The sequence below is a fragment of the Ptychodera flava genome, chromosome 2, assembly GCF_041260155.1.
Source record: "Ptychodera flava strain L36383 chromosome 2, AS_Pfla_20210202, whole genome shotgun sequence".
Classification (NCBI taxonomy): Eukaryota; Metazoa; Hemichordata; class Enteropneusta; family Ptychoderidae; genus Ptychodera; species Ptychodera flava.
The window spans coordinates 42,793,000-42,812,852 of NC_091929.1; the positions used below are offsets into that span (position 1 = coordinate 42,793,000).

At 36.5% G+C, this 19,853-nt stretch overlaps 1 protein-coding gene across 1 annotated transcript; it reads right to left on the minus strand.

The window, feature by feature from the left end:
* Positions 1–228: 228 nt before the first annotated feature.
* LOC139121437 (uncharacterized) lies at positions 229–18,868 on the minus strand. Its single transcript, XM_070686306.1, has 7 exons — positions 18,607–18,868; positions 11,646–11,892; positions 6,059–6,235; positions 4,209–4,343; positions 3,464–3,532; positions 2,630–2,744; positions 229–2,093 (listed from the first exon to the last, which is right to left on the minus strand). Exons 2-7 carry the CDS (start codon positions 11,838–11,840, stop codon positions 2,008–2,010), a joined length of 777 nt encoding a protein of 258 aa, XP_070542407.1. The 5' UTR covers positions 11,841–11,892; positions 18,607–18,868; the 3' UTR covers positions 229–2,007.
* Between the last annotated feature and the right edge of the window lie 985 nt (positions 18,869–19,853).

Consider the following 19,853-nt stretch of genomic DNA (forward strand, 5'->3'; position numbering starts at 1 on the left):
ACAGCCAAATAAATTTGAAAATGAAATCTACATCTCTCCACACTGTTGTTCAGTTAACAAGACTTCACCTGCTCACCCCGATAAACAGGTCCACATTTATCATTGGCACCAATTGATTATTTGGGACAAAACCATCATGGTGAGAGGGTAATCCATGTTCATATCAGTCTTACCGCATGGAAACATCTTATATGTACAAACTGTTATTTTCAGAATGTGTCAGCATGCTTACATTGTTTTTCATCAGTAACTTTTATTCTCAAGTTTTATTTTTATTTATTTTATTCATATATCGTATAATTATCAAAATTACATCTGCATGATAAGCATTTGAAGTACTGATTCCGGATTTACTGACTTTTTGTTGTTGTATTCACAGAAATTTCTCAAAGAAACCGATATGCAGATGTAATTTGTGACAGAAAACTACGATGATCATTGAAGAGTATGTTAACACATACAAATAAATTCAATGTTACGGATAAAGTGATCTATCTTTGTTTGCAGCTGCATAAATTGTAGTTTTGGTACACTACATCAAATCTATTCTGTTTGCAACTTTTTCTACATTGGTTTAAGGCTGTCAACAACTAAGAAATTTTGTAAACCATACAGTGTATTTGCAGTCATCTACCATTGAGAACAATAAAATTATCATCATGCTTCATATTTGTGTTTTAAACTGCAGAGAGTGTTACGGCCTTATATGAAAATTACCAATTTGACAAATGTCACAAATGTAAAATGTATAATAGTGCTAATATTAAGAAAGTAACGTAAATTGTGTGCACTCAAGACATTAATGCAACACAAAACACTGCTGGATAATGTACTCAAGCATATTTTCAGGCTAACCACATTTGTTGACAAACTCACTGCACTATCCTCTTCCTCATTTTTCTCCAAAAGCATATCTTTCCAGTAATACCATACATGTAACTGTCACTTGGCAAAATATCAATTGAAGTACATGAATGACATGCAGGGAAAGAATGATACTGACAGCATAACAATATTTTGTCACAAAATGTCCGATAAAAGCCAAAGGCTCTTCTTTCTTGACTACACTGTAAATGCTTGAAAGGAATACTACTAGAATACTCAATGAACATTGCTACTGTACCATACTTAATTGTACAATTCACACTAGTGATTTTTAATTTGCTAAAATATTGTTTAACCTACACTGTCTCCAAATTTGATTTTTCTCAATTATTTCAGCAAAATTATCACATGACAATAATATTGTATTCACCTGGACAGACTTTGTCTGTTGTAATATGACAACTGTGAATATCTCTGAGGCCGCACAAAGGTTGTTCATATTCTAATTTTTTGTGTCATGTTTGCATATGATATCTTTCCAGTCACAGCCATATCTTATGAATGTCCGCTTGAAGACTTACTATGCCTTATGAAACAAAGGAAAACTCAAAGGAACAGGAAACGTCCAGTTTAAATATTTTCTGACAAATAGTAAATGATCTAACCAGAGGTAAACTGACAGAAATTACATATTCAGATGGCTCTTGAGTTTCCTGGTGTACATTGCTTCCAGTATTGGACCTGATGAATATCAATGATACCTAGAGAGCCACATCTGACATGTACAGAAAGTATGACAGGGCAGCATGATAACATTAATCAAACAATACTAAAAATGTTCTCTGACAAACAATAAAGAATCAACACATCTGACTTGTACTTAAAACCACAGTCAGTTGTCAGTACTGGCCTACGCACTAAATCAGAAACAAAGTAAACTTTAACTTTTACAGACAGCCTTTTACAATATTGATGATTGTTATTCTTATTTTATAACTTGAGTAAATACAGTATCTCATACAATTTTAAATGTTTTGAGCTGATTAGCAATGCTATACCATGGAAGGTTCAGGTACTCTGTCAGTACTCATATATTCTCTGGATATCTTTGTCAATGTCATGACAACATGGGCTGATGTCATAACACTTGTCAGTAGTTGTTGGTTTGGTCGGGGCATAATCTCAGTCCAGTAATGGTGACGATTCTGAAGCATCCATATCAAGATCATCTCTCTGGCTCTCGATGTCCTTAGAACCATTGCCATTTACTAGGAAAAAATCAAACACACTCATGATGAACATAAGAACATTGTACTTTGCGGTCGTAAAGTAGTGACCTTTAGAAAGGCTTTGATGCCCTCTGAAAAGGTGTGTTGTAAAAAATAAATGATGACACTAAAAATTGTTGTGTTGCTATAGTCCAAAAATCAGTTTTTCAAATCAGAAAGTCGTTCAACACAATTTCATGTACTGCATTTGACACCTCAAAAAAGCAAGTAATAAACTTTCCACAATGAACTTCAGGCCTGAACTTGAACCCCTATTGGTATATAAAGGTAGTTCAAGTATGTTACTAGAAAGTCAGGCCTGAAAGGGTTAATCAGTTTTCTTGCATAATCAACAGTAAAAATCAGGAGTCACTGTGCAAATTTTGATATTAACGAAACAGGCTCCCTAAATTTAGTGATATTTGAAATTCAAAATGGCCGCCATTTTCCTGAGAAATTTAAATTTTTGATTTGTACAAAATCAATAAAGTGAAAACTTCATTCATAAAGAGTTCATGATACTGAATTCTGGTTACCTTTGGTTGTGTTGGTTGGAATCATTGCAACTATTGCATTGCCTTTTTCAGCCGGTACAGTCTTCAAAGGAATTGGCAAAGTTGTACCGTCTGGTTGTCCAAGATAGATGTACATCTGAGATTGAACACAAAATTACACATTTATATTTTTATCCAAAAATGCTGCTAGGTCACCTTTGAGGTGAGTTGCACAATGCTGTTGGCAATAATTCTCATTACTTGAATGAGCTTTTGTCCTGTGCTAAAGGATAAACTACATGCTATTGCACTGCATTGTGGGTAAAAAGTTGACTTCTTACCAGAGCAATAGTTTGAGATTGTGATCTCATAAATACTTCCAACACAAATGTAATTGCTGTCATGGCAAAAATTTATGTTTGTTCATGAATATAACTAAAGACATTTCTCTTTTCACCTTTTAGATATTCCTGGTATTAAATTCCTGTATAACCTAAAACTTTAATTTTTTTATGTAATCTTGTGTGTTTTACCTGTAGAAATCTGCCATATTGAAAATCTGATTGACAGCCTCAGACTTTTATGACTCACTTAGGGACTGGTCAGTTTCTTCAGCCGGGGGGGGTGGATTCATGGGGGGTCACCCTGTTTTGACTTTGGTGATAGGGGGTCACCACGTTTTTGAAATTAGGAATAGGGGGGGTCACCCTGTTTTCAAAATTTGGAATGGGGGGGGGTCAGCCACTTGTTGACGTCGGCAAAAAATAATCCCCCCAGGCTGAAGAAACAGACCAGTCCCTTAGGTGGCACAATCATATTAAGGTCATGAGAAGTAACAAGCAACTGTAACAGAAATTACATGAGCAAACACCATACCTGTGGAGGCTGGCAGCATGGTATAGCTGATTTCCAAAACCCCTTCCAACATGATTGCATGCTGGAAGTCTGTAGAAGAACATAATATTATCATCAGTACAGTATATCCTCCTTAACCCTTTTATGGTAAACGTTTACTTGAGTCCCCAATAATGGTGCATTGCATCACAAACAAGTGACAAAACATACTGCATTAAAAATACGTATTTTTAAGCCACAGAAGCGAATTTGCTTGCAACTTTTACTGGCTGATTCTTTGTATTCCATGTCCTACATAGATGTCCAGTTTTCTTTCCTGTTAGTGAAACAGTATGCAGTGTTATCACATTCCCTATGAATGCAGAACAATAAGGTACCAAATACATACTGCGTATCAAAGCCATGATATGGACAAGTACAAAATGATGTCAGTGTACCCAGTATACTGAAGAGCGATCTGGGTGAGAAGTACAATGCAAGTCAAATGTTCAATTCACAGTGGACACCATGACTGTCAAGTTATTTTCAAACAGATGTTCGACAACATAACCAAATGCACGTCTTACAAAGCCCCACAATGGTTTATTCATTTCCTCATCCCTATCAAGCAGGTTACTTTTCACTTTTCTATCTCATCAAACAGTTACCTGTCCTACACATGCAACCAGGCAAGTAGCTCCTAAAATAATTGTGACCCCGCTGTTTTGGAAGTACTGGTTTATTTCCTTTATGTTCAATGAATATTAAGCTTGAAATTTGTACTCACATTGGCCTGGATGCAGCATCCCTGGTTCCCACGGCAACAGAGAATCCTGCTGCAGAGAATTCCATTGATGAAGGCGACAACTCCCTCGCATATAGCCATCATCAGAATGAAAGTATCAACAGCTTGTTTTTTATGCTGCATAGAGTGAAAAAAAGACCAGTGTAAAGTCAATGCAAAATCAGGAGTGGCAACTAGCATGAACATTAGAGCCAACCAGTGTTCTAACTAAGGCTTATTTGCGCACTATTTGCAAAGTGTCTCCAACTGCCCTCCCAGTGGAATTTCTAGTTTAATGCAACTTTACTTTCAGTCATTTCGATCAGTATTAGTTTTGGTAACAATAAACATCAAAACTTGGGACGGAATGCGATCTCAGTGCTGATTTTCCCTTTTTGACTTTTAGTGCTTGTTGTTGGTGCAGTTGCTACCAACACACAGTATGCGTACGCCTTCAGAGTACCCACTGACTATCTAACCAGATTTAACTCGATAAAATACAGAAGACGCAACATGGCTGCCTCTGAGGTCTCCGTGCCTTTGGTCACCAAAGTCTAAGTTGCGCATCCACTCAAAACCTGAAGAGAACACCGGAGCCAACAGAATTTTGATGTAGGTATGAATAAATTTCGACTTGCACCTCAAATATGCCCCAGCATATGCATCAATGTTACAACATGTCTAAACTCAATTGACCAAATCCATAAAAAAGGATTGAAATAATGACATTTTGGATGACATTTTCAAAGACAATATGGGCAAATCATCTCCCTGAAGATTGGATATTTTTGTTGGAAAGCAATAAGACAGCTAATGGGGCTGGCCTGTTAAATTTCTGTTCAAGAAAATTTGCTTCTGACAGTATGGGAAGAATGTTATTATACTAAAATGCATTGCAAAAACTGAAAGTGATGTTAACTTGGAAAACTGATTCCTTGTTCACTAACTACCAGGGGGGGGTATGGTGTGATCATTAAATAATATCAATCAGTAGCTCAAATTATTTTCTCAATACAAAATTGATCAATTTCAGTCACTTTTTTCTGTCTTGTTGGATGGCCTCACATGCCACTCATTGTAAAACTTGGGCTAATATGCAGCGTCTCAGAAGCTTTCAGCCCATTGGTTGGAAGAAACTGACTGTTCTCATTGACTTATATCCCAACAGCCAATCAGGCAGAGACTCACCCTAGTTTAAGACTCCTTAAGTGGCTGTACAAATGACAATCTAGTAGTGATCAGGTACATGTATAACCTTCAAAGTCATTGCACACTACCAGTATGTAAATAGTTGCAATAGATGTTATATTAGTGTGATGCTGACTACTTTAACTAGTTTTGCAAGACATTTAGACTAATGCTGTTTCCAAGTCACTCTATCAACTTTTACGTGACTGTACAAAATTTTGCGCAATCCGTCTTTCTGTACAAACTTTGCAACAAATGACAAAGTTCAATTTGTGCCCTTCTCATCATAGAAAAGGGGCAGACTAGAATTTTAAGGACAATAAAATTTGGGATTGAAAGTCTGACAAGCTACAATGTTCAGGTGATTGTAGAATTGCACGAGCATCCATTGAAAGAAAACCACAAATATACTGTGATCACATCTGACTGAGGGACAAAACATTGCCTTTTTGATGGGGCAATATCACTGGATGTAGCAAAATAAATGCTATATACACATAGAATATGGTTCACACAAGTCAGCATATCTGCAGGGCAGACATTATTCACTAGGTGATTTTCAAATACATGTACATATCATTGATCTGAAGCATCCTCTGTACAATCATGCAATCGAATGAAACCATGTACACCTAGGACGAGAAAAGACTTATAATGTCACATACCATTGGCTTGTTACGTTCATGGAGACAAGTTTCATTGTAAGTACCATGATCACTGTTCCAACATTTCTCTCTGTAGCTCCAATTGTCTTCTGAATCCAAAGCAACTGCCATTACTATGACCAATGCTACTGCACAAAATGTCGCCGATAAGAACGAAAACACCAAAGACGTCAGAGTCTGCAAGCAACAAAAAAAGATGTATGTTAAGGAGGAACTTTACAACAAAAAATGTGTGCAACTATAAAAATTTAAATATGTAGTAAAAAATACACATGAAATTATGGAACTTGAGAATAAAATTAACTGATGGATAGTGGTGTAGGTATGTTGATAAATTCTGAAAATAACAGGTTCTACAGTGATATAACATGTTTTCTTGCAGCAAGACTCTTCAGAACATGACTTCACCCATTAACCACAATGGTTTGGCCCAAATAACAATTTGTTACAGTATCAATGATGAGTGTGGACCTGGTAACAAGGAATCAGGGTAAGCAGGTGTGGTCTTGTTACACTGAACAATAGTGTGGAGAGATTTAGAGTTCACATTTTCAATAGAGCCTTTACATTCATGACTGCTTTTGGAAAACTGGAAAAGTCCTGAAATGAATTCGATTGGCCAGTAAACTGATACCAAACATATTGTTTAGTAGTATATTACAGTGGTTTACGCTGAACTGTCGGCAAGAGATATAATGTACAGTCTTAATTGAGGAGTTGCCAACACTGTCAGGTGTAACTATCATCTACATCTGTAGTCAAAACAACACAAACAGATGTGCACAAATAATCCTTTGCAATACTATGCATTCTAAATGGTATATGGGACGATGTATAGTGTTGTTTTGACTATGCCTGACAATGTCAGCAACATATCTAGTTCACATGTTGCCCACCATTCCACACAAACAAATGTAGATATCTAAACTTAAACTCTACAAAAAATATGTTGTTTTGTTGGTTCAGTGTCGGTGAAAATGGAAAAGAGTAGAAACGACTTTATAGCCCCTGTCTGTTTTAGGGAATATGAAGCTGAAAACTACTGGACGTGAGTTGAGTCTTACCATTTGATCTGTCTTTTTAGTCCAGTCAAAATAGGGTTAGACCCACCACAAATTGCAACAGAATTTTTTTCTTCAGAATGCATTTCAGAGAGGTACCCAGAACAACATATTAAAAGTTTACTCGAATCCACCTTGGGGAAATATGTCTAATTTGCATAAATCAAATATGGCGGCCAACCATCCAACAAAATAATATAATTTGCTATATATCACATGTTAAACAAGCTATTTCAGTGATTTCAAAGTCTGACACTAGTAATTTGGCCCAGGGAATTATTTTGGAGGTATAATGTTCCTTATAGGTACTTCATTAATTTGCATAATTCCAATATGGCGGCCAACATTCCTACAAAAGACATTTTCGGTCATATACCACGTATTAAACAAACTATTTCAGTGATTTTAAAGTTAAAAGTATATTTCTTTGGCATGGACAAACGATTTTCGAGATGCTATTATTTGCACAGGTAATTGCTAATTTGCATAATTCCAACATGGTGGCCAACATTCCTACAAAGGACATTGTCGGTTATATACCACGCATTACACAAGCTATTTCTTTGATTTTAAAGTTTTAATATTTTTCTTGGGTATGAAGAAACACTTTTAGTGGCTCAATTTTTACAAAGGCCCTTTGATAATTTGCATAAATTAAATATGGCTGCCATATTAATGCCCCATGGCTTAATAGCTTCTAATATAAATAACGGTTTTGGTATAGTTTTAGCACTAGGAAACTATCAAGAAAAAACCGTTAACTCCTTGGACATTCATTTTTAAAAAATTTGATTTTTCTGTATATGATGACTGTTAATGAATGTTAGTCTTCTGAATGATATATTCTCTTTCTAAATATAACATTGAATTCATCTGTGTGCGGCATTTTCGTAATTTGTAAGGATGACACTCTACAGTGTCAAAGCATGTAATCTGTAATGTTTACTGTTAAAAAAAGACGTGTTCAAAATCTTTAGTTTTTAATTTAGACTGAACTCCCTTCTTATGGATGGGTGCATCTTGATAAGATCCCCTAGATGATAGGCAAGAAGTAATCACACATAACAGCAAAATACAATAAACACAACAAAGCTAATAAAAAACAGAAAAAATGATATGACCGAAATAAAAAATGTCGTAATACACACAAATTGAAACTTAGCACTATTGCAAACAAATTCAGATTCATAGAAACTTTATGGACACAAACTCACAAAAATCTGAAAACTGCATGCTTTAGCAAAGACTTACAATTAATCCAAACACAGAATCCAACTATTACAAAATACAAAGAAGTATATCTTGAGTCATTTTTATAAGTGTCATTTTTCCTGTGTACATGTTTGTATCGTGTAACAGTTGGATTCTGTTAGGCTGATGAGTTGTTTGAATTAATTTTAAGTCTTTGCTAAGCATGCAATTTTCAATTTTTGTGAGTTTGTGTGTTGATCAAGTTTTTAAGAGTCTGACATTGTTTGCATCAGCGCTAAGTTTTAATTTGTCTGTATTGTGGCATGTGTTATTTTTGGTCACATAATTTTATTTTTTACGTTTTTATTATCTTTGTTGTGTTTATTGTATTTTTTTGTATATGTGATGACATTTGCCTATCGTCTAGCGGGATGTACCAAAGATGCACTCGTCTATAAGGAAGGGCTTCAGTCTAAATTAGGAACTAAAGATTTTGTCCACGACTTTTTTTAAAACAGTAAACATTAAAGATCACGTGAATACTCTAAAGCACCTATAAAAATCACAAATAATGCCATACACAGATGAATCCAATGTTATATTCAGAAAGAGATTATTATTAGATGACTAACAATCTTTAACGGTTGTCATATCTAGAAAAATCACAATGCATGACTTTCTTACATCTCAATAGTAAATGCACATCAACATTACGTATTTTAATCCGTTCGGAAGTCATATATGTAAGTCTACCAAATTTGCTTTAACATTCTTTTCAAAATACAATATATTTATGGGTATTTTAACGAATTCAGGTATCACAAACACCTATTAAAATAAACTTTTATTCGTAAATGGATCGTTATTGTAAGTAAATTTATAGTATATTTTCCACATTTTTAAAAATAAATGTTCAAGGACTTAAGATGGACCTGCACGTTGCCAACACAGTTTTTTTCGAAGGAATATTTCTCATCTAAGATGACAAGAAACCCTTACAAACTATTTTGTGAAATGTAATATTTCACTTGAAACAAGAGTATATCCTCATTCTAAAATGGCATGGGCTGAACGACTGACACTCAAAAAAGTGCTTAAAATCATGGTTAGCAAAATAAAAATGCCTCTAATTCAAAATGTAAGAATTTTATTGCAAAACAAAATAGTTGTTTTGTTATATAGCATTTTAAAACATAATGTGAAAATTTCAGAAAATATGACCCAGCCAGAACAGAGTTATATTCTTTGGAAATCTTGAAATTCGGATAAAAGGGAAGCAGGAATTCGGGTGATTTGCATACATTTGCATACATTAACCCTTCTATATCATGCAACTTACGACTGCTTGCCAAGCTAAAAGGTGAACCTAACCAATTTTTAATCTTGGGTTAACAAATTAATAAAAATTGGAAGAATATTTGCAAAAATATATTTTGAGCAAAATACAGTGCGTTGGGTGCAGTGCCCTCTTGACAGTTTTTTCTTGATATTCCTATTCCTAAAAAATCTACCATAACCTTGTTTATATTAGAAGCTATTTGGGCATTAATTTGGCAGCCATATTTAATTTCTGAAAATCATCAAAGTGTCTTTTAAAAACATTGAACCACAAAAGGTGTTTCTTCATGCTCAAGAAATATAATTAAACTTCAAAATGGCTGAAATAGATTGTTCAATACATTTTATGACAGAAAATTTCTTTTGTATTGGATTTATGCAAATTATCGAAGTGCCAACGCAAATCATTGCACCTCAAAAACCATTTGTCCATGCCAAAGAAATATACTTTTAACTTTGAAATCACAGAAATAGCTTGTTTAACCCTTTGACTGCTGTAATTTTTTACACCAAAATTTTAATGCAATATTTTACCAATTTCTGTGAACATTTCTGTACGTTTTTTCATAATTTTGGACCAAATGGATATCATTTTTCAGCAGCTACAGATTTTAATCAAAATTTTGGCAAAAAGCAGAAAAATTGACTGTGGTACATTTTATAAAGTTGACAAAAATAGACTTTGGCGCCCAAAGGGTTAATACATGGTATATGACAGAAAATGTCTTTTGTAGGTATGTTGGCAACCCTATTGGAGTTATGCAAATTAACGAAGTACCTAAGCAAATCATTGCATCTCGAAAATTGTTTGTCCATGCCAAAGATATACACTTTTAACTTTGAAATCACAGAAATGGCTTGTTTACCCTTTGACTGCTGTAATTTTTTACACCAAAATTTTAATGCAATATTTTACCAATTTCTGTGAACTTTTCTGTACGGTTTTTTCATAATTTTGGACCAAATGGATATCATTTTTGAGTAGCTACATATTTTTATCAAAATTTTGGCAAAAAGCAGAAAAATTGACTGTGGTACATTTTATAAAGTTGACAAAAATAGACTTTGGCGCCAAAAGGGTTAATACGTGGTATATGACAGAAAATGTCTTTTGTAGGTATGTTGGCCACCATATTGGAATTATGCAAATTAACAAATTTCCTATGCAAATCATAGCATCTCGAAAATCGTTTGTCCATGCCAAAGAAATATACTTTTAACTTTAAAATCACTGAAATAGCTTGTTTAATACGTGGTATATGACCGAAAATGTCTTTTGTAGGAATGTTGGCCGCCATATTGGAATTATGCAAATTAATGAGGTGCCTATATGAAACATTATACTCTCAAAATGATTCCCTGATCCAAATAACTAGTGTCAGACTTTGAAATCACTGAAATAGCTTGTTTAATATGTGATATATAGCCAATTATGTTATTTTGTTGGATGGTGGCCGCCATATTTGATTTATGCAAATTAGACATATTTCCCCAAGGTGGATTCGAGTAAACTTTTAATATGTTGTTCTGGGTACCTCTCTGAAATGCATTCTGAAGAAAAAAATTCTGTTGCAATTTGTGGTGGGTTAGGTGCCAAAATCTCGTAGATTGACTGGACTATGTTCTCAATCAGACACAATGCCAATCAACCCTGTTATTATCACCTGTAACATAATATGCAAAGGTACATTAAAGAAAAGGGTCGTCTGAACTATACTCAAACGTTGTCTGGGCCACTTACAGCCAATGTAATCACTGTAAAAAACTTCAAAGTCATTTTCTAAATTTTCACTTGAATTTAAACTGCAAAATGGCATTTCGGAGTGATTTGGACTGTGTCCAAATTTTTAAATTTTCAACATACTCAGACAGCCACGCAAGAATAAATGGTTGCACAAATTCACAGAATTTCCACAGATGAATTTTTCAGAAAGCTCAATGATTTTTCAGGCGTGAATTACTGTATGCAAAGTTCCAAGGAGCCTTGTGTTACTTACCAACACTCCAGCATATATTGGCATCCCGATGTAGGCAAAGATGCACTCAAGGTTTATTGCCACAATACCCATGAATATCAGAACACCACCAAACAGAATTTGAAGGAAAGCAAACACAACCAGTGTTGATGATTTCACTCGTGGCTCCATATTTCTGTCTCTTATGAGGGTGTCGTCAAAGGACACTTTATCCATCTTGTCAGAATTTCTTCTCAAACAGGCTTTCCTTTTTCACTGAAATATTTATCTGTAGAAAACATAACATACGTATTAATATTTACTAAGGATATTTCTCAAATCAAGTGCTGTGTAATAGTGGACAAACAAGTTAAAATATTACATCTCTTTCAAAGAACATCATTCGAAATGTCTAGTATTTTCAGGTATCTAAGACCCCTTATAAACAGGAAGTGAGACATCTGAGAATGTCACTTTAGAGAAGATACTAAATGCGACCTTATTTGCAATTATATCTGAGACTCTAAACAGCAAAGTGCTCTGTGAAACGCTCTAGTCATGGGAAGGGACCGTGCTCTAGTCCATCAAATCTGGTAAACATTGGCATCTTAGTGCTCAAGACATGACCCAAGATGACATGAGTACTACCGGTAGTTCCACAGACACATGGTGTGCCACCTCTGCAGTGATGTTTGTGTGATTTTATCTTGTACATGGAAAATTTTGAAAAGTTCATTATCCTCAATGCAATCCAAATGTACGATGTAATAATGTAACATTGCTTCACTTATTGATATTGACACAGATTTATGCCAGAAGACCATGGAGAAGGTTTATTTCCTTGCTAGCTTAACCCTTTGAGAACTGTAATTTTCTCCTGCCAAAATTTAAGTGCAAAATTTTACCAATTTTTATGAATTTTCTGTAATTTTTTGATAATTTGTGATCTAAAGGACATCACATTTCATTTGCTAAAATTTTGGCAAAATTTGAGATAAATTGACTGGGGGTTTATTTATAAAGGGGACAAAAATAGACTTTGTCGCTCAAACGGTAAAATAGTTCAATACTAGTCTTGTGGTGGCACACCTTCACCAACTGTCACTTTGATTTAACCCTTATATTTTCTGCCAAGTTCATAAATGCCCATTACCGGTAGGTCATGTTAGTTAACCTTTGAGTGCTAGTGCTGCAATTTTTCCCACTAAAATTTTAGTGCAACATTTTACCGATTGTTATGAATTTTCCTGTGATTTTTTGATAATTTTGGCTCAAATGGATACCACATTCCATTGGCTACAGTTTTTCATCAAAATTTTGGAAAAAATCTGAAAAAAATTTGACTGGGGTAAATTTTATACGGCAACACAAATTGACTTTGGCGCTCCAGGGTTAAAAACCAAGGAGGTATAACATTTCCCATACCTTGCATCTTAACAAAATTCCAGCATTATTTGAACAAACCTGACTACAGTGACACCTAGCTTATATTACCTGCATACCAATATAATTTCAAACAAATTAAAAGGGTGCTTTCAGAGAAAATTCTTCAACAAAAAACACAAAAGATGCCCCACAACTACAAATACGTGAATTTTACCATGACTTGAACAAATCTGACTGTGATCTCCCTCAGGCTAGCAATCTACAATGTACAGTACATACATGATTTTTGCTCATACATTTGCCAAGCCAAGTGGGTGAAAATATGAATATGTATATGTTCAATACTGCACTTTAACCCTTTACATCCTAGACACTATCACTTCCCCATCCGCCAAGTCAGTAAAAAACAGTATCGCGCGAAAACCATATGTATTTTCACCCACTTGGCTTGGTATGTTATAGCAGCTTTAGTCTGTAAAAATCAAATTTACAAGGCAGATCGTCCATGTAGCCGACACAAACACGAAGTGTCTGTTAGCGGGTACCAAAAACTATGAAATATAGTAAAGAATGAGCTACAAAATCACTATCATTTTTAAGTTGAAGGTAGAATAAGTCTGTGCTTTTGTATAAAATACTATAAAAATAGTAGAAAATGAGCAACCAGCTGAAAATTAGTCGAGATCTTAACCGCATATCATTTGCATCTCATTGTCGGCTACATGGACTGTGTGCCCATTTACAGTAGCTCTGTCTTCAGGGACCTTCAAATATTCAAGTCTTTATTAAAATGCACCAGTATTTGTAACTTTCAACAATTTTTTTCATATTTTGATTAAAATGACATCCTCAGTATGTGAAAGTAGACCATAATTAATACTGAATCGCATGGTTTGCATGCCCAGCCCGCTTCACGATTAACAGTAAAAGGAGTGAAAAATGACTTCTTGTCCGGACCAGAAGTCAGCTTTGTTGACACACGAAACGAAACGTAATCACACCACCGCGCATGCTCAACCACATCTACGCAAGTTTTACTGTGGCGTCCGTAGAAACCACACGCTCTTCGAAAAGGTCTGGTCCATCGAAACTGGAGACTCAGCTAAAAACGCGCGAAAGTTGGGTGAAATACCGGAAAGATATAAATATGTAAGTGTTTACAGATTGTTCCGACTATAATGAGCCGTGCAAACAAACGTCTTGAACAGCTAAACTAACGACGGAGGCAGTCGATTGTAAGCTTCATGCAAGGCACTGCACGTTGTGACCGATGGTACGGAGATCAAGTTTGCTGAATGAATTGAGAGAGAAAAACATATATGAATAAAACTTCAACACTTCACCATTGTAATCATTGAACTAGTCGTTTCTTCCATTATGGAGTATAATGAAAATTTCGTGAAAATAAATGGCGGGACTGATTCTGCTCCGTCTGCTCAAACGAAGTTTTGTGTACGGCCAGGCCGGCTACGCTGCAGGCAACACAGCCTATCAACTTCGCATATCGTTGCCGTACGGCGTAATTGAAAACGCTCAGAAAGGAAAATTATATCTTGAATGCAGTACAAAAGTCTTACTTATTAAATTTAAAAGTATTTCAAAATAATATCGAACGTAACGGGTATATAATCCTCACAAGGACTACAGTAGTACAACAAGTATCGGCTAGCTGCGATGCGATGGAAGTTCAAACCCCGTTCAAACACAAGAGAGAGATCACGGCCTCACTGCAAAGTCGTCCCCTGCGCACCCGGCCCGACAGCAAACTAACCTCTTGGTTTGATTCTGTTGTTTAAATTTTTGTATAAAATTCATGATACATATCTGACTTTCACAACTGTATAATTTGCTCAGGCTGTAGTCTACAGACGATCGGAGGGAGCTAAGGCAGGCCCCAAATTTGCATGGACAATGCCCGGGACAATTATAGACGCAAATCGATGAGAAAGTCATTCACATAAACCTAAATGAAGTGATCAATACAAAACTTTTAAACATCACTGGTTCTGAAAATTTATGATCAACGGTTCTGACCTACGGAATTTATACTGCGACGTTGTTTTTGTGTGTTTGGCCAGCTACTAGACCTGTAAGGCTGTACATACATGGAGGTAGTAGACTGCACAAGTGCAGCGGGGCCGGGCCGAGATTGGTGTGGGGCCTGCAGCAAGGTAAAATTGACAGCGTCCATTGCAGAATGCCCGCGTGTTATCCTTTGTCGTTTGGGAGGAAATTTACCGCTGTATTCAGAATGCCTTTTACCAGTATAAAAGATCAGTAACTGATGCATCAAGAGCCAAGAGTCTGTAAATTTCTTAGCAGTAGCTCCATTGTTTTTTTCTAAATTTTCGCTGAGATACAGCAGTGCGTATACTGGTCCCGATCGTTCTGACTCAGGCGTTCACAGCTGTTTAGGGAGCCGTCATTATTTACGATCTGGGGGTCGTAGGAATTACATTAGAAACTCCGAAATTTTGAGTCGCACCCCAGCCAACCATGATGACTTTGAGTAACCCCCCCCCCCTCTAACAGAAAGTTTGGCTTACCTGAGCCCATGTAACAATATGTAGATATAAAAGCTCACCTAATAAGCAGTCTCCGACCATATAGTATTGTTAAATTTGGATGGGTAGCATGTCATTATGGTATGGTTAAATGTCCAAATGGTTGTTGGACTGAAGTCAAATAAAATATACATTTCTATGATAATATAAAGGATGAATTCACAACAGTTCAGTTTTGTCCTAGATCCAGTGCACTTATAGTGATATCTGTCGAGAACATTTCTCCATGACCCAGCCTCTCCTTCCAACCCTGGTAACGACTGCAGAAAACTACTGTGTGACATCATCATCACCACTGTTGATCCTCATCTTTAATGTCGCTGGTGCCATTGCGTATACATGAACAACGATATCATTCTCATCGTCACTATCTTCTCTTTCATAATAAGTATTGCTAGTAGTAGCACCTACTTGTAGTTTTTTGCCTTGCTTCATCTAGTTGATATTTATTTGTACTGTTAGAGTATTTATTTTCTTTTTATTTAATATGTATCAGAGTAAAATATATATAATCAACTAATCATTATGTCATTGAGGACAGAGTAAGACAAAGAAAAAAACATTTGAGCACCCCCTTATAACTTTCAATTTTTGAATGACCCCCAGGTCGTAAATACTGACGGTTCCCTTACTTGCCGCCAAAGGCCATCGCGTTCACTGCATTCGACAGCCTACCATACATTGCCAAACTATGTTGCTTCGATTTCGCAATCACCTTGCCGCTAAAGCGACAATCAGCTAAAATTTATTACTTCAAGTTACTCAATTTTGATAGCTATTTGCCTACAGAAGTGAGCCAAGTGTATATAGTGTCGTCTTGATTTTACATCGGTACCCGGAGTTCTAAGTGACCAACTGCAGGGTGCGCATCAGTGCACTGCCCACTGCAGTTTGAATAATCCGTATATAACGCACACGTTACCAGAATAGAATGTTAGCCTCCTCTGCCAAAGTTCTGTATCCTCTGAAACACAGTAGCAGTACATATTTGAACGGAGAAGAACAAAATAAAACCATTCGCAGGTCATTCAGCCGGCGACCATGGGCGATTACCCGGGCAGTGGCGTGGCATGGCAAGGCCCCAGGAATGTTGCAGGCTCGATGATGTCATCAGTATCGGCGTTCTCGATCACGTGCACAGCCTACAAATTGTAAACAAACCCGCGCGGCAATCCAACTCGATCGGGCAATATCTAGCGTTTGTATGTCACTACAGGAGCACAAATTTGGCTTATTTCTTTACTGAACAACATGTTACGATGGATGTAAGAGAATAATATGTAATTTCGAACATAAAAAAAGGTTAAAAGTTACAAATACTGGGGCTTTAAAATGAACCATATGGGACATGTTTTGCTTCACTGGTTTAACCAACTTGACCTGATGGTGAAATATGAACTTGGCTGGATAAAGGTTTCTATTTGGACTTGGCAAATAGAAAGTGAGAAAGTGTTAGCATGACAGGATATGGAGGATGTGGTTACCAGCTAGCATTCCATAAATACCAGTTATAGGTAAACAACTTGTTTGACCTTTGACCTAAACACTATTGTCACCTTTTTCAATGAATATGCATTGCTGGAAAGAAATAAGGTTAAGTTTATTGATAATCATATGTTTGATATTTATAAGTCACTCTGACATTTCAAGAATGTTCTTTTGATGGAGGATAAATGTGTCAATTTGCATAAACATACTCCATTTGTCCTTTTTCAGTTTGTAAATTGTTTCCTCTTGTCAGTCTTTATCTGGGTAGCTTCCTTTCTTTCAGGATGTGTACCTGATGGCCAAGGTCTTTGAGGTGGTTGATCATTCAAACCTGTTTGGATTATAATCTGTTACAATTATTATAATATGCTTCCTTGAAGCTGGCCATCTGATTGGCTGAAGCCAGGGTTAAAGTTTATATTCTCACCAAGAAGACCTGCGCAATATTTGGAAGCTCATGAAAGTTTCAAAATTCAAGCCTAGGAGCTCAAAACGCCATCATCCCAAAAAACAACATTGTCCACGTATTTAAAGGTATACTGTCCCTGTTCCAATTTTGCCACAGTTACCATGGAAAGAGAAATCGAACCAATCACAGATTTTAAGCCGGTGGCCGCTTTTTAAAAACCCTCACATGGGCATTTTGAATACAAGGAACGCCCCTTAAATTGACCATATATGGGCATATGTAGATTACAGGTGACTGTATACCTTAACTCTAAATGGTGTCACATGTATTTGTTTGCCTATTTGCCAATATAAGACTTGTGGGGTGAAATAATCATCTCAAGGATGCTAAATATTCTAATTTTCACATCAGCAGTCTTACATCTTCAACCAAATACCCTCAATGGCTGTAATACTTCTGATTTATACAGTGATCTGAAGGCATAATAAAGGGTTAGTACCGTCAAGTTTGATATTTGTCACTATTTTGTTTGTTAAATTATTCTACCGCCCAAAGCAAGTTGCAACACACAGTCACTATGTTGAGCTTGTCAACTCAGCTACATGTGTAGACTACATGGTCATTGATAGTGAATTTTGGTCTTGACAAAAATTCAAATACAAATGCTAAAAAGTACATTTTACACAAATAGAGGCTGAGTAGACAAGCCAAATCGTGAGTGTTTCAACATACTTAGGGGAACAGAACATGAAGTTGCAAAAGACATACAAAACAAAAAATTCATGCGTGAAAAAGAAAATCATCAAAAATTACAACTGCTATTTTGTCTGAAATGTAGGAACGGAGGTGTAAAGTCAGGGTTCCAGATACAGCCTCCGGCCCAAATATTATTTTATCTTACATTGTGCAGGTGCAAGAAATATTCAAGATACAATGACAAGAAGCTGGGTCAGCAGGTAAGCTTAACATCCGGGTAAATCGCTTTCCTCTTGAGAGATGCTGTTTATGCGGAATTTGACAACGCATTTTGACCTTTGAGAGAGATCGTATACTAGATATTTTCGATTATAGTAACACGTTAGACTCTGAAGAGAGGTCTAAATGCGGCCAAGTTCATGCTGAGAGCCCTCGGACCAACATCTGTGTTAAATCTTACCTTTGCTTCACAGCCTCAGACCAGGTTCTATTTCTGCACTGTACTGCAGCCCTTTCACAGTTTCAGTCCGAGCTTTCCACAGTGTGCATAAAGAGCTGAGATAGTGTTGAAATGCCGCAAGTAGCTCCGGGTGGCTCAGCTTCTGATATTTGCACCAATCAATAATGCTGATGTGTCTCACGGATCTGTGCCCGGAACAAATTCATGCAATGTACATATACACGTCTCACAAAACAAGATGACGTGTGATTACAATATTTACGTTTACCTGCACAGTTCAGGAACTTCCTGGTTTTCTGTAATTGACCGTGTGTTGGCGTTTTAGGATTAGTCTACGCGCACGCGCACAGATTCACAGCCTCATAACCATCCCGTGTTTTTCCTAGTGTTTTTACGTACAATACGTAAGCTTACGTTTATTTGAAGTCGTAAATTGCTCTGTCGTGAATATGTCATAATTTGTTTCAGTTACCCGGTTAGGCTGGTCCCGTTCTCCATTTCTACGGCTGTTTTTGCAGCCTGCACTTCCAGTGCACAGAGTGCAGCTGTAGGCCTACTTGGTGATGAAAATCTCGCCGAGACGAAATTTAGAGAGTCGTGATTATTAAGGGGGTGGGGGGGTGGGGGGGTGTCCAAGGAATTTCGACGGAAACTCCAAAATTTCGAGTACCCCCCCTAACCATGATGAATTTGAGTGACCCCCTCTCTAACTCAGAAATTTTGACCGAATCCCCCCACTTAGAAAGTTAAATACCAATACATGTAGCCTAAGTCTCAGGCTAATTGTAAAATTTACAAAATACAGCAATAGTAAAGACCTTTCAAATCCTGATGTACCCTTCTAAATTATCATCGGTTATCTCATGACGTTGAAAAAGTTGAAACCAACAAAATGAAATTCAAAGTGACAATAAAAATAGAGATACCCAGGTAGAGATATTAGTGCTCACGCTTTAACCAGTATCTAACAATATAGTACTGTTTAATTCGGATGGGTATCATGACAGGGTTTTCACTAGGATATCTGACTAGGCAGAACTAGAAAGTACAAGAGGCTGAGGGGGAAAGTGTCAGAGTGGGGATTACCACTATCTCGCGTGGAAAATTTTGAGAAACTGATGTGTGCAATGGTGCAGTCTGGTGCAATTTGAGAGGTGTTTTTCATTTGCTTTTTTACTAGTAAAACTATCAGAACACCCAAAGGGAAGAGCACGAGAGGGGGCCCTTCTCGCAAAAAAATAATAAAT

Coding starts and splice junctions, on each gene's coding strand:
- LOC139121437 (XM_070686306.1), bottom strand. CDS start 11,840: ATGGATAAAGTGTCCTTTGACGACACCCTCATAAGAGACAGAAATATG. Junction 3,533..4,208: donor GATGCTGCATCCAGGCCAAT/GTGAGTACAAAT, acceptor GTTCTTCTACAG/ACTTCCAGCATGCAATCATG. Junction 2,745..3,463: donor CATGCTGCCAGCCTCCACAG/GTATGGTGTTTG, acceptor GTTCAATCTCAG/ATGTACATCTATCTTGGACA.